Source organism: Pyxicephalus adspersus, chromosome 12 (assembly GCF_032062135.1).
Source record: "Pyxicephalus adspersus chromosome 12, UCB_Pads_2.0, whole genome shotgun sequence".
NCBI lineage: Eukaryota > Metazoa > Chordata > Amphibia > Anura > Pyxicephalidae > Pyxicephalus > Pyxicephalus adspersus.
The window spans coordinates 13,128,046-13,139,746 of NC_092869.1; the positions used below are offsets into that span (position 1 = coordinate 13,128,046).

Consider the following 11,701-nt stretch of genomic DNA (forward strand, 5'->3'; position numbering starts at 1 on the left):
AATATGTTCTTATGCAGAACGCCACACACAACTGGGGAAATTTTATATATAACGCTGATATTTCGATTTACTGTCATCACTCAGCAATATCTGCCTGGATGTGTGATGGAAATCCTAAATCCCACCTCTGCACACATTCTGCATTACACACATCTAGCGCTCTGCTGACAACACTCTTCCAGAGTTCTCTCCGATCACACACGTGGTAATAATCTAACTTCCGGAAACGCCCCCGTGACGACATACTGATCGGAGTCCAGTGATTGGCTAGTAGGTGTAGGCGTGTCAGGAATGCCGAAGGTCACATATGCAGATCACAAGGAGCTGTCAGAGTAACAGGTGAACATAACAGCTCAGCGCTCAGCATTACTGTCATCATGCCGTATATACTGATCAGCACCCAGATCCGCATGGTAAGTCTGCAGATCTGCATTCCTATATACTCTTCACTATGTGACCGATGCAATATTTCATTCTATTTGTGGTTTATTGTCATTACATGCTGAGGTTATTATATCTGAGCCTGTAACATGATGATCTGTGTGCTGTTAGTGATAAGATTTGCTACTCCTCACAAGAACAGTTTTTAGTGTTTTAATGCATGAATAAAACTGAGGTCCCTTACATATTCTTATTTTTTTTAATTAGCAGCAATAACATTAAAACACAAGCGTCTACTTAGGTAGGTATGCAGAATTTCCTTTTTTTAGTCCTTTCCCTTTAATTGGGGCTTATTCTCTCTATAGATGTGTACTATGCATTGCTATTTATGGTGTATTACATCACATTGTGTTTGAGGCTTGGTGGAACCAAAGTTCTGCTTTCAACATTTGGGATCAGGCAGAGTTTTATTATAGAAGACGCAGGCAATGTCCCTTTTGCAGTAAGCATTCTTATCTACCTGATCGCCATCCTCTTTTGTTGTGAGGTCTGCACGGGAGTTATGTCATCCCAGCCAATCTAGATATATGAAGCATGAAACAAGGAAGAAGAAAGTTGCCTGCAACAGAATGGGGACAGGTTAGTGCATTTAAAAAAAATTGTGATCAGGCATGTAAGGGTATTTTATTGCACAAGGGACATCACCTGTTCCTTCTGCAAATAAGGAGCTGTCTGGTCACTTTTGGGTTTTGCTCTGCTTTAACAATGAATGTTAACTCCACATACAAATGCGTCCCTTATGCATTGCTTTACCTCAATGCATTGAACATTATGAACAAGCCCTAAATGTCTTGCTCTTTGAGACTAATAAATACATCATTCTTCTCACACCTAAAGAAACATTATTGTAACAATATAATTTTGGATATGATTGTATTTTTATTGGTACTATAAATTATAGATCAACCTTTTACACTCTGCATAACATTTGAGTTCATTTTCAGGTCTTGAGGATCCTCTGATAAACCCAATTTCAGAGGGGGGGGGGGGGGGGTGTCACTAATTGGTGGTCAGTTATAGAAACTAGCTCCCCAGTAAATTTGATTTGGCAGAGGTGTTGGCCCAAGAACTATGAATGCTTTATTAAATAGAAAGGTCAGTTATTTACAGATTGAGGAACAGCTAGCAATTTATGGAGAAACCGTGGAGATACCCATAACCCTGGTTAACAATGGCTGATATAGAGCAAAATATATATAGTTCCTACCCCATGCTGCAATCAACCACCAATAGATCATGATAACCATAATCTATGTCTGCAGGGAGATTACAGCTCTTTCCAAGCCTTCACACTTTGAGGAAGTTCCATTATGTCAACGCAAGTGTTTTCAGGAATTTTTGGGACCCTGCTGCTGAACAGCTGAAGAGAAATGTCCATCTCACCTAGCAGAGATGTGGATACACAAAGAAAATCCCTTTCTTTCAGCAGAGATGACCGAAGACTTTGGGTCCCTGTGTGTCACATATTCATGAATTAAGGTGAGTATTTTAGGTGCAGTGATTGGTGAGGCAACATTGGCCAAAGGTTAGCTTTAAATTATTTTCCGTTGCCATTGTTTACCACTAGCAAATATAAACTATTAAGCTTTCAAACATCTCAATGATCTAAAATAATGGACTGAAATTCTGCTCCAGTCCAGTCTCCTCTGCTCTTCTCCCAAACCGTCAAACACACCCCTCACATCAAAGACATCTGTTCTTCTTCTGACTGTCATATTTCTATATTGGAGATGTTAAATGTCCATCTGATTCCTGTGTGTTAAAAAAAAGAGCTAAACTATAAAAAAAAATTGCAACCAGCCAGGTCTTTCAGGCGATGGATGTTCTGCAATAAAATAACCTTCTCTGTCTGATCACATATTCTTAAATACACTCACCTCTCCCTGTTCCAAAGGGGCCACCATTATCTTCTCCTCTTCCAGTTTACTATCTTTGGCCTGGCTGGGCTGGGATGATGTAATTTATGCAGTCCTGGCAGTTCCAGGGGAAGCCTTTTTGAGAAGAAGACAGTGATCAGGCAGGTAAGTAGGTGTTATTACAGAATGGACACCTCCTGTCCCTTTCTGTAACAAAGACCTGCCTGATCACAAATTTTTCAAGTGGAACTTTAGCTGCATTAGTAGGATCTGCGTGGAAACAGATCATTCTGCATTAAACTGATTACAAAATGCTTCAGAACACATAAACGAAAACAAAAATAAATTGTTTAGTTCCTGTTGTACAATAAAATTACTTTTCTATGCAAACCATAAAAAGTTCTAGTTACACAAACTGAATTGTATTTGTTGCAAGTAAACACAATGCTATGTGTGATGCAAACCAAACAAGGGTCCCTTCCCCATTTTTGCATTCTCTATCCTTTAGTCCGATGGGTAGGTAGTATAGCAACCAATGGTTGCAGGTTTGTTTCAGGGTGCCAGGCTCGGGAGTTAAAAGAAAGGTTGGGTGGGCCTTTTTTATTCCATCTCAGATCTTGCACAAGTAAAAGCCTTAGCCAGAAAAGATGGCTAAAGACCTGCCTGCTTGCAGACTTTCTGGTCCTGGGGAACCCCTTTTAGAACGAGGGGGGAACAAAAATTTCTAAATAGATGACCAGTGGAAAGAATGTCACCACCTTTTGCAGATACCTAAAAACATCTTGCTTTATAACTATGCAGGCATCATCAAATGGAAGGTGGGTCAGCCATGGTTCCGCAACCCCTGAAGAAACCCCAAAACAGTCCAAAACTTTTAACATCAGACCTAATATTAGATCTCTATTCTCACCTTCTTGCAGATAAATATCAGTCCCCCTTGCTTGTCAGCTTGCATCCATGAAAAATGAAACATTTATTTTGTGAACATGAATGAAAGCGTCCATCTTGTGTGTGGCAAATTGCCATGCAGTCATGTTTTCCTCTCCACCCAGTGCCCTTCCTCAGTGCTCAAGCCCCGTCCAGGCTCTCTAACTAATCAGTCAGTGTGTTGTCTTCTGTGATTGGTGTTTGCTGATGTCATAGGTACAGATCAGGTCCACCACCACAAAACACAGAGCAGGTAACCTATCCGAATGCCATGTCAGACCCGCGCACAATATCTTGACCCTCATCCTCATCTGTGGAGCCAGTTGTCAATTTTATCAACAATGTTACCCTAACCCGTGTTGTCATCCTAATCGGTGTTGTCATCCTCATCAACTTGTCACCTTTTCTGTGGTGTGCGGTGACCCCATTGGGCACAAGCAGACAGTGGTGGTGCTGGAGAATGACCTCACTATTCACTAAACTTGCTGACCAATCAGGGCGATGGCAATGATTCTAAACCAGTTCTACTGCTATGATTGGTCAGCAAGTTTAGTCCTTTTTTTCCTCTCTTTGACTGATGTAAATCTTTCATAATGTTTTGAAGCCTCCCTGCAGAGATGGAGAGCCCAGGGAAAGGTTAGAGCAGTTCTTTGTGGGTTTAGAAAGTTTAAACACAAGTAAAACCCAGACAGATCACTGTAACTTAGGTTTACATCGTCCATACGCCCAAACTGAAAGTGAGAGTTTAGGTCTGCTTTAAGTTTCCATGTAACACTGGTTAATGTTTCCTTTAGACCAACCAAAGAGAAATACTTTGGACATCCAGCGATGGTGGACTGTATAACTCCTTCCCCTTTCTTACCTGTAACCATAATGGTCATTTGCATATGGCTGCCCAAACACCAGCACTGGTACATGGGTGAGGAGAGATTAGGATGGCAAAAAGAGCCTTATGAAAAAAGCATTTACATGTTCTCAAGTCAATTACAACCCTAGGTAAACACCCTTTGAGATTATGAAACCTAAATATGTGTACGAAACCTAATCGTTACAATAAATATCATTATTCAAATAAACTTTTTTTGGAAATGTACAGAACTAGATTATCATTCTAAAACCATAGCCTAGGAATAGATTTCCATATCTGCTCTGCTCTAAAAACCAAATCTACTCTAACATTTAAAAGCAAGGGGAGCACTGCTGAGCTGGATTGTCCGCCAGCTATTGATACCTCCTTATAGGAGACCTAGGTGATAGCAATGGTTTGGGTTCTCCACTACCCTGATGAAGGCCATGTAAACGTTTTTCTTTTTTTTATTCTTTTTTAAGCTCTGCATAATATACAGTATGGATAATTTATCAGCAAAGGTTGTTGTTATCACTTGACTTTTTCATGGTCATGGCCTTGTACATGGAACATACCATTCTGGTAGGAATATCGTACTGATAGGTCTTTTAGAGACTTTTAGAACTTGCCTTTCATCCAACAAATCCTAAACATTGCTCTGGGTGGAGTGTGCATTAGTCGTTCCCTGCCACTAATTTCTCCACAGCGTCACATGTGTTATACACTCAAGAGCATTAGCTTTGCCATAGTTCTGAGCACATTTGATTAATTATAAGCAGACATGACTTTCTGTTCCTTGGTGTCATCCAGAAGGATAAAGTGACTGTTCTATGTGCCAGAAACATCTGCATAAGTACAGACCCAATTATCTGTTGCAGCTGCTGGGTCTTTGTAGAACAGAATCCTATTTTTTTTTTCTAATTTTGGGGGATTGTGTCCGTTTTAAACTGTCACAAAAATTCCACTGTGTTTTGGCATCTTTAGAAAGCACCTGTTGATTGTATAACCATTTATTCTGTAAATTATTTAGATAGTTTTTTTATCTCTTGGCCTTTTATTCTTGCCTAAATGTATTAAAAAAAACAGATGAGGACAGAAAATGGCATTAAAAAATCCTTATAAATGACAATTGTAGTTAAAGTAATATTCCTTACATTACAGGTCCTACGATGCGGTGGCTACATTATTCTTTTTCATGACATTTTCAATATTTAAATACTTATTAGTGCTAGGAATGCAGTACCATTGTCACTTCCTATGAGCGGAATAAAAAGGAAAAAACAATCCTATCTCTTCTTGATAATCATATTGTCCCACATGTACTGGATATGAACAAGTGTAGACCCGATTGAAGTCCATCCTGGGTGAGAACTGTGGCTCCCTCTATAGATACAGTAGAGTGAGTGAATGTTACAAAGTGTTATTCACAGGATTACCAAGTGAAAAGTGTAGAAGCCCAATTCAAGGTTTTAGGTTTAGATATACTTTAATATGTTATTCCTAGTGAGCATTAACGAATAGCAACATAAAAGAGCACTTAATCACCCAGAATGTAATTCAAAGTAGATTGTAAGCTCTTCGGGGCAGGGTCCTTTCCTCCTGTGTCACTGTTTGTATTCATCTGTCATTTGCAACCCCTTAATGTGCATCGCTGCATAATATGTTGGTGCTATATAAATCCTGATTATTATTAATAAAAATTATTATTAATAATTGTAGCTGTTGCAAATAATGCAATCAGTTGTTCAATGGTTATCAATATGACACCACATGCTTTTAAAGTATATTACAGCCTCTTCATAAGATTCTTTTCTGCATACCTTCTCTTTTCTAGGCTTTTTAGAAGGCCTTTAGTGGGGTAGATTAAAAATTACTTTTTGTGCATTGCCTTGCAGTTGGTACTTCTACAAAAGCAAAAGTTTTTTGGTGTAACCAGTAGTGATGCACCACCTCTAAAATCTGTGATGCTATGTAGCATAATTTACAATGCTGTAATGTACATTTTGAACAAATGGTTGTAGAAAAGGAGTTACTGGACAGTGTTTTAGTGGGAGTATTTTTTTTTTAAGCACCACAATGTTGAAGCCTATTTGCTGTACAGCAATCATAAAGGCTGCATTCCAGGGAAAAACCAAGACCACAAATTTCCAATATGATCAAATGATACAAATGCCATCCTAAGCATAACATTGTCAGGATTACTTATATACTGTGTGTGTAATAAAGACTATCGGTGAAACGCGTCAGATACAAGATGTTGTTCTTGCTTTCACCTAATAAAAGGAGTACTATGTCTAGCTAAACAGGTCTATCATCTCTTTTAAATTTAATGGTAAAGACCAAAAACTAAAATGCAGTTTATGTGCTTTACGATTATTATTTTCTTTGTATGCCCACAATATAACTCATTTCTGCTGCAAAGTAAAACCCTCAGTCTTTTTTTTCTGCTTTTCTTCTTACACTCAACAGATGTCTAACCAAAGCATTGCCACTGGTTTTCTTTTAGTAAATCTGTCACTGTGAGCACAAAAGGTATAGGTAAGTTACCTTTAGGGACAAACACAATTTTCAACGACCAGTAGATTCAGAGATTTCTACCATGTACTTAGTTGGAATTGCCTAAGTATGTGATCGATATTACATTGAAAAAATAATAAATCACTGCCAATTGAGATATATATATGAAATAATAAGGATGTGTTTCACACAGGAGATTGGCCCTACAATAGTTGGAGATGAAAGCTCAGATCCAGCGTTGATGGAGCAGCTTGGGGCCTCTAGAAGAACTGTGCTTGGAAATAATTTGTAAGTGTATCGATCATGGTTTTAACAACAAGAGTCCACAGTTTTATAAATAAATTAGACGCACCACTTACAAACCAAAGTTTTGTAAGACCTGTGATATTTCTTGAAGAAAAATGTACCTATAGCATAGATCTACTGCAAAATAAATTATGATTAAACAGTCCAAAAAAACCCAAGATGTGCTTTATATATTACTGATACATTTCTTCCCCCTGATCGAAAAACATGTAATATGTTCTAAAAAAGCATTATTACCTGCATATACTTCATACATGTGACTACAATTAATGCTGCGTCTGAAGCTACCAATCTGTATCGCTGAAACTACAAGTGTAAATATTCACATCCATGATACGGAATACAAGGAATCATGGGACATGTACTTTTCTGGAAACTGACATTGCAGCTTCTCTGCTGCCCTATTAGGCATATATGATTGTGTGAGTGGTGCTCTCTTTTAATTGGTATGAGAACTGTGACTTTGGACCACTTTTAATTTATCCTTCTCTTTACTATTTCTCCTAGCTCAGAATATTATGTTAATGAGCCACCACGTGTGACACTGAACAAGCTTGAAAATTTAGGATACCGCGTTATTAGTATGACTGGAGTTGGGCAGACACTTGTATGGTGCCTACATAAACAATAGCCATGCTGCACACAAGCAACAATCAAAGACTTCTTCTGATGTCCATATGAAGAGCTTCCTGCGATGTTCCCGAACAGATCCTCACATCAATTTGTAACAAATGTGGTTGCCAAGTTGGAAATGAATAGTTCTCCCATGCACCTATAGACATTTTTTTCCAACAGTGGCTGATTGTTACTGAAATGCAACACAACAATGTTAATATACTGCCAGTGTTTGTCGCTTATGGCCAATGGTTAGGACAGAGCAATAGTAAAACTTTACAGAACTAAAATTTCCCATTTTATTACTGAAAAAGGTCTTATGTTCCTTCAGACACATTTGCTTTTATTCATTGCTTTAATTCAAGTTTCCTTAAATAGTCAAATAGTTTCCCTGTGCTTAAAATAGTCCATCCAAATAGCAATGAGATTGACATGAGCTATTCTGTCTAGCATGGAGTAATTTAGTTGATTATGAAGACGAAAGCACATTATTTGCTAGCTGCTATGTATTGATTAATATCATGATGTTATTTAGCAAAGCCTGCTCTGTAAATATATATATGAGTAAACATTTTGATAAATACCTTTTTTCCTATTAAGATTTTTTTTTACTTTTTTTTTTTTTATTTTTTTTTTATTTTTTGGAATTGTATTTAAAACAACTCTGGGAAAAATAAAAAGTTGCTATCCCCACACTGCAAGGTTTAAATACTAACTTTTTTGTGTGTGTCAAAAAGAAGTTTTTATATAATTTATTCTTTGCTACTTTTCTTTGTTTATGTTGTGGCTGGGCTTTTGGTGTCCTCAAAAACATTAGGAATCATTGTCATGCACTTCATGCGATGATCTTCAGAATGCCTGTCACCAATGAAACAGAGCATTTAACCCTTGCAGAGCTGGGGCAGCCCTACTGCAGGGGTTACTTTCTTTGGAGTTCAGTTATTTGTAAATGCAGCTTACTTGTCTGTCACTGGAATTAATATTTTCTTTGCCACTGATCTGGCAAAAATATGCATATTAGGAGAGTCTGAGGAAAATAAAAGCTAGTGTTAGCCTGCATAGAGGGGTAGGCATGTAATATGTAAATCTAATTATATAGGCGTTTAACTGTTTTGTTGCAGAAGATACATGCTAGGTCTCCTTTGGAATAAACATTTGCCTGTTCACAATTTGCTGTAGAATGTATAGGCAGCTCAGTGCCAGAATAAATGAACTTTCCTGCACATATACAAGAATGATGTCATTTCAACTTGCCCAATCAAAATGGCCAAAGATACTAAACTTGGGGAAAGGGACCAAGTGAAGATGTTGGCGTCATCAAGGGGAGTTAGAGAAAATTACACCTTGTATATGATAAATGCTCACAATTTGGGTACATAACTAAAGGATCGTAACCTAATAGGCATACAGGTATTGTGTTTTTTTATCTAAGAATAAAAGATAAAACTGCTGATCACTAGTGGGCTTTAGTGTGGTTATTAATAGCTTTAATCACTCGACAAGTCAAAGGTTTTCCCATCATACAGCTCAAGGTAAAATAACACAAACATTAGAAGTATTATTTTGTATTCCTTCCCTGTACAAAAAAAAATGTTTGATGTAAAATACACTTGTCAGTCTTCCACAATATAATAATTATATACTACACTGATCTTTATTATTGCTAAAAACTGGCATATACTCATGAAAAGTGGTGATCAGGCTGAACGCAACTTTATAAATGTGGCATACCAAAATTATAGCTTTCATTTTTTGGGTAATAAGTATGCAGAAAAGTTAAAAAAAACAAAAGTACAGATAATTACCCTTTATTATATATGTGAAAAGAAAATTGTTGAGTGTTCTTAGGGGTTTTGCCCCTTTATAAATGGGCCCCTTAAAGTATTTTTTTCGCTCTTAAGACATAGCTCTGCTTTGAATCATCTTCTACAAGGTATAGTGTCACCTGCTGGTGCCAAAAAGTAAAGAAAAAAATGAACAACCTTGGCTAGCAGTGTAACATCAAGGAATCAGGACACCAATTTTTTATCCTTTAAAAGGATAAGATTGTCCTTCATCTGGGACTTTTCTGTGAAGGTGGTTTTCATACTTTCTTTGGATGTTATTTGTTGCTACTTTGACAAAGACACAAACTGCTGTCCAAGCCTCTTTAGGCATTCTGTCCACCAGATCTAATCTTTGATGATGATCTGACTGTTTATATATTGGATATTTTGCCACCAGTTTAATTTCCTTAAAAAATAAAAACAAATGTTTCCTTATAAGCCCATAAAATCTTCTAATCTTCTTTTGTGCAGGTCATTACCAATACGTTATCTTGGCAGAATTCTACTAGTCTGAAACCAGTTTTGTTTCCTTTTTTTAAAAAAACTATAAAGTGTATATATGCTACAGCATATCAAATATATACCTACATACTAAGTATGTGAGAAACAACTCCTTAGATTTATCCCCCCCCCCCCCTTTTAAAGGTGCATCTAGCAGGTTAAAATCTTGCAACCATAGCCAATTGGCAAAGGTGCCAATAACTAACAATGTTTCAAAATCACCTTAAAGTGTAACAAAAACTTTGAAAGTATACCTGGCTGTGAAAGAAGTTATTTATTCAGTTATTGGTGATTTTTTTTTTTAAGTAAATAGAGGTTAAAAAAACTTCTTAACATCCAACACTTATTATGGTATTGTAAAAGAACAAAATATTTGAAATGTTTGTCTAAACTTCACTAAGGTGTACAGCAGGCTAGAGGCAGTTTAACAGTTAACTTCCATATGTAGGAAAGGGATACAAAGATATTAATTGTACCCATCTCCTAAAGTCAAATAAGGTCATATGGTGGTTTAGTAGATAACACCTCCATATGTGGGAAAGGGAAGTGGGGATTCAATGTACCCGTCCCCTAAGGTCAAATAAGGTGACTCTGTAAATTGAGGGACTTTGCAAACAAAGTGGTTAGTATGCATGTAATGATATAATCCTTCTGCCCTCAGGATAATATCATTCCCGTGTCCTGTCTGTAATCACATTCACTGAGGATGAACAGCGGCAATAATCTCTGGTGTTTAGCAACATGACCCTAGATGGTTTATCATGCAGATGTATTGAATCCAAATACAAAAGGGTAAAGACATAGATTTAGCGGTACTCTCCTTTCTCTGACAGAATAGCTTCTCACACCTGGATGACAGCTGCAATCACAGAAGATGTAAAATATACCCTTAGATAATGATTTCTTCTAAGGAGGTAACCTTTAGTAATGTTAGTGAAAACAACACTCGCTCTTTCCTTCAGAAAGTGGCCTGTAAGTCCTCTGCAGCACACAGGCATGTCCTTATATTAGTACAATAGGATGTTTTCTAAGCCTGTTTCTAGAGTCTTTGAACCCTCAAGGGTACATTGGCAATTGTCAAGTATAATGTACAGTGCTTTTAGAGGCAGATTACTCTAATGGCAAACAGTGGTGCCCGTGTTCCCTTCCTCTACTCTCCGACACTATTTTTTTAAGATTTGGAGCAAGCATACAGATTAAAAAGTCACAGTGAAGTGAAAACTCAATCTAAAAATTTGTTCCTGATAGTTTATATTATAGTACTGTTTCTTTTAAACAATACTATAACATAAATAGAGATTTATTTTGCCTTCAAAGTGCCATTAGAAAAAGAATGTTTACACTCTGCTGACATCTAGTGTCAAGTCCTGGAACTGCATTCATCTCTGGTTTGACAGATCAGATCTGTCAAAGACAATCTATCACAGATTCCCACAGAACTAGGGAAACTGTGCCATCATTAGCACCACTTACCCTGCACCTCTCTAGCCTACATTTGCACTGTCCAGGAATATCTGGGCTCCCATGTTGTGTTTTCTTCCTGGTCTGCACCATGCAACCACCTCTCTCCTTTACCCGTTCCAGTCTGGTTTTATAGCCGCCGATTCCACTGAAACAGCCCTTACTAAAGTGGCCAACGACCTCAGCAGAGCTAAGTCACAAGGCAACTTTTCCCTCCTCCTTCTCCTTGAACTTTCCTCTGCTTTTGACACCGTTGATCACCACCTTCTAATCCAAATCATGTGCTCCAATGGTATCAGTGACACTGCTCTCTCTTGGTTTGCTTTCTACCTGTCTGAGTTTCTTTTGAAGGTAACTCCTCCTCTCCCGCTCTCCTCCCTGTTGGTGTTCCCCAAGGGTCAGTC

At 37.7% G+C, this 11,701-nt stretch overlaps 1 protein-coding gene across 1 annotated transcript; it reads left to right on the plus strand.

The window, feature by feature from the left end:
- Positions 1-261: 261 nt before the first annotated feature.
- Positions 262-8,965, plus strand: GCHFR (GTP cyclohydrolase I feedback regulator). Its single transcript, XM_072427966.1, has 3 exons — positions 262-413; positions 6,782-6,876; positions 7,402-8,965. The coding sequence occupies exons 1-3, from the start codon at positions 378-380 to the stop codon at positions 7,523-7,525; spliced, it is 255 nt and encodes an 84-aa protein (XP_072284067.1). The 5' UTR covers positions 262-377; the 3' UTR covers positions 7,526-8,965.
- The last annotated feature ends 2,736 nt before the right edge of the window (positions 8,966-11,701 follow it).